The sequence below is a fragment of the Eimeria mitis genome, genomic scaffold (assembly GCF_000499745.2).
Source record: "Eimeria mitis Houghton genomic scaffold, Emh_scaff487, whole genome shotgun sequence".
Taxonomy (NCBI): Eukaryota; Apicomplexa; class Conoidasida; order Eucoccidiorida; family Eimeriidae; genus Eimeria; species Eimeria mitis.
In genome coordinates this window covers 11818-12949 of record NW_013573171.1, presented here as the reverse complement: position 1 = coordinate 12949, position 1132 = coordinate 11818, and the positions used below count along the sequence as shown (strand labels likewise).

The window sequence follows — 1132 nt, the reverse complement described above, 5'->3', positions numbered from 1 at the left end:
GCTGCTGCTGGAACGCATGCAGTCCTTCTTTGTCGATGAGGGTTTGCTGCAGGCAAACGCAATGCAGGCGCAGCTCTGGGCTGCAGCAAACCCTAGACGAGGTAAACCCTAAACCCTAAACCCTAAACCCTAAACCCTTGGCTTCATCTTTCTACGTGCAGCAGAGGAACTGCTGCTTTTTCTCTAGGGTTTAGGGTTTAGCTGAAGCCTAGACCCTTGGAATTTAGGGTTTAGGGTTTAGGGTTTAGGGTTTAGGGCTGAAGAGGGTTTGGTGTACAAGTGTTCGCAGGTGGCGAGACGACAGCACCAACAGCAGCAGCAGCAGCAACACCAACAGCAGCAGCAACACCCCCAGCAGCAGCAGCAGCAGCAGCAGCAGCAGCAGCAGCAGCAGAGTGGCGATCATGGACGTACAGTGATCTATCTGTTGTTGATTACGTAGACTTGCTGTCTGTCGTTTTGCTGCGCTTTATATCTTTTCGTTTGCCCCCAGCAGCAGCAGCAGCAGCAGCAGCAGCAGCACCAGCAGCAGCAGCAGCAGCAGCAGCAGCAGGGAGCAGCAGGTTTGCTGCTATGCATGGAAAAGCTTGTGAGCTGCTAGCTTCGTTTGTCTCCGCGCTGCAGCCAGCAGCAAGAACCCGAGAGGTTTGCTGCTTGCTGCTGCATGCGCTCGTTGAGCGGCTTATTGCTGCTGTGCAGCAGGCAGACTATGCAGCACAAGTAAGGGTTTAGGGTTTAGGGTTTAGGGTTTAGGGTTTAGGGTTTAGGGTTTTGGGGGTTTAGGGTTTTGGGGGTTTAGGGTTTGAGGGAGTTGCTTATGTATTCGTCTTTTTAGGGTTTAGGGTTTAGGTATGGAGTGTTGCTGCTTCTGCTTTTGCTGCTGCTCTTCATGCTGCTGCTGCTGCTGCTGCTGTTTTTGCTGCTGCTGCTGTTGCTGCTGCTGCTGCTGCTGCTGCTGCTGCAGTCGCAGCTGCTGCAGCTGCTGCGCGTGGTGATCATACACTCAAGCCAGCCTTCCCATACCTTCTCTCCTGCCACCAGGTGTATCCTCAGCAGCAGCAGCATGCAGCTGCAGCAGCTGCTGCAGCAGCAACTGCCGCAGGGTCCTTCGTCGCCATCAGGCGCTGCTGCT

At 54.5% G+C, this 1132-nt stretch overlaps 1 protein-coding gene across 1 annotated transcript in view; it reads left to right on the top strand.

Annotated features, from left to right (window-relative positions):
* EMH_0013950 (dopey, N-terminal domain-containing protein, putative) overlaps positions 1 to 1132 on the top strand; it is a gene marked incomplete at both ends in the record, with an annotated part of 8489 nt that overhangs the window by 5225 nt on the left and 2132 nt on the right. Inside the window, 1 exon segment of the mRNA XM_013499964.1 lies at positions 290 to 589. Within this exon segment, the coding sequence (XP_013355418.1) occupies positions 290 to 589 (300 nt within the window).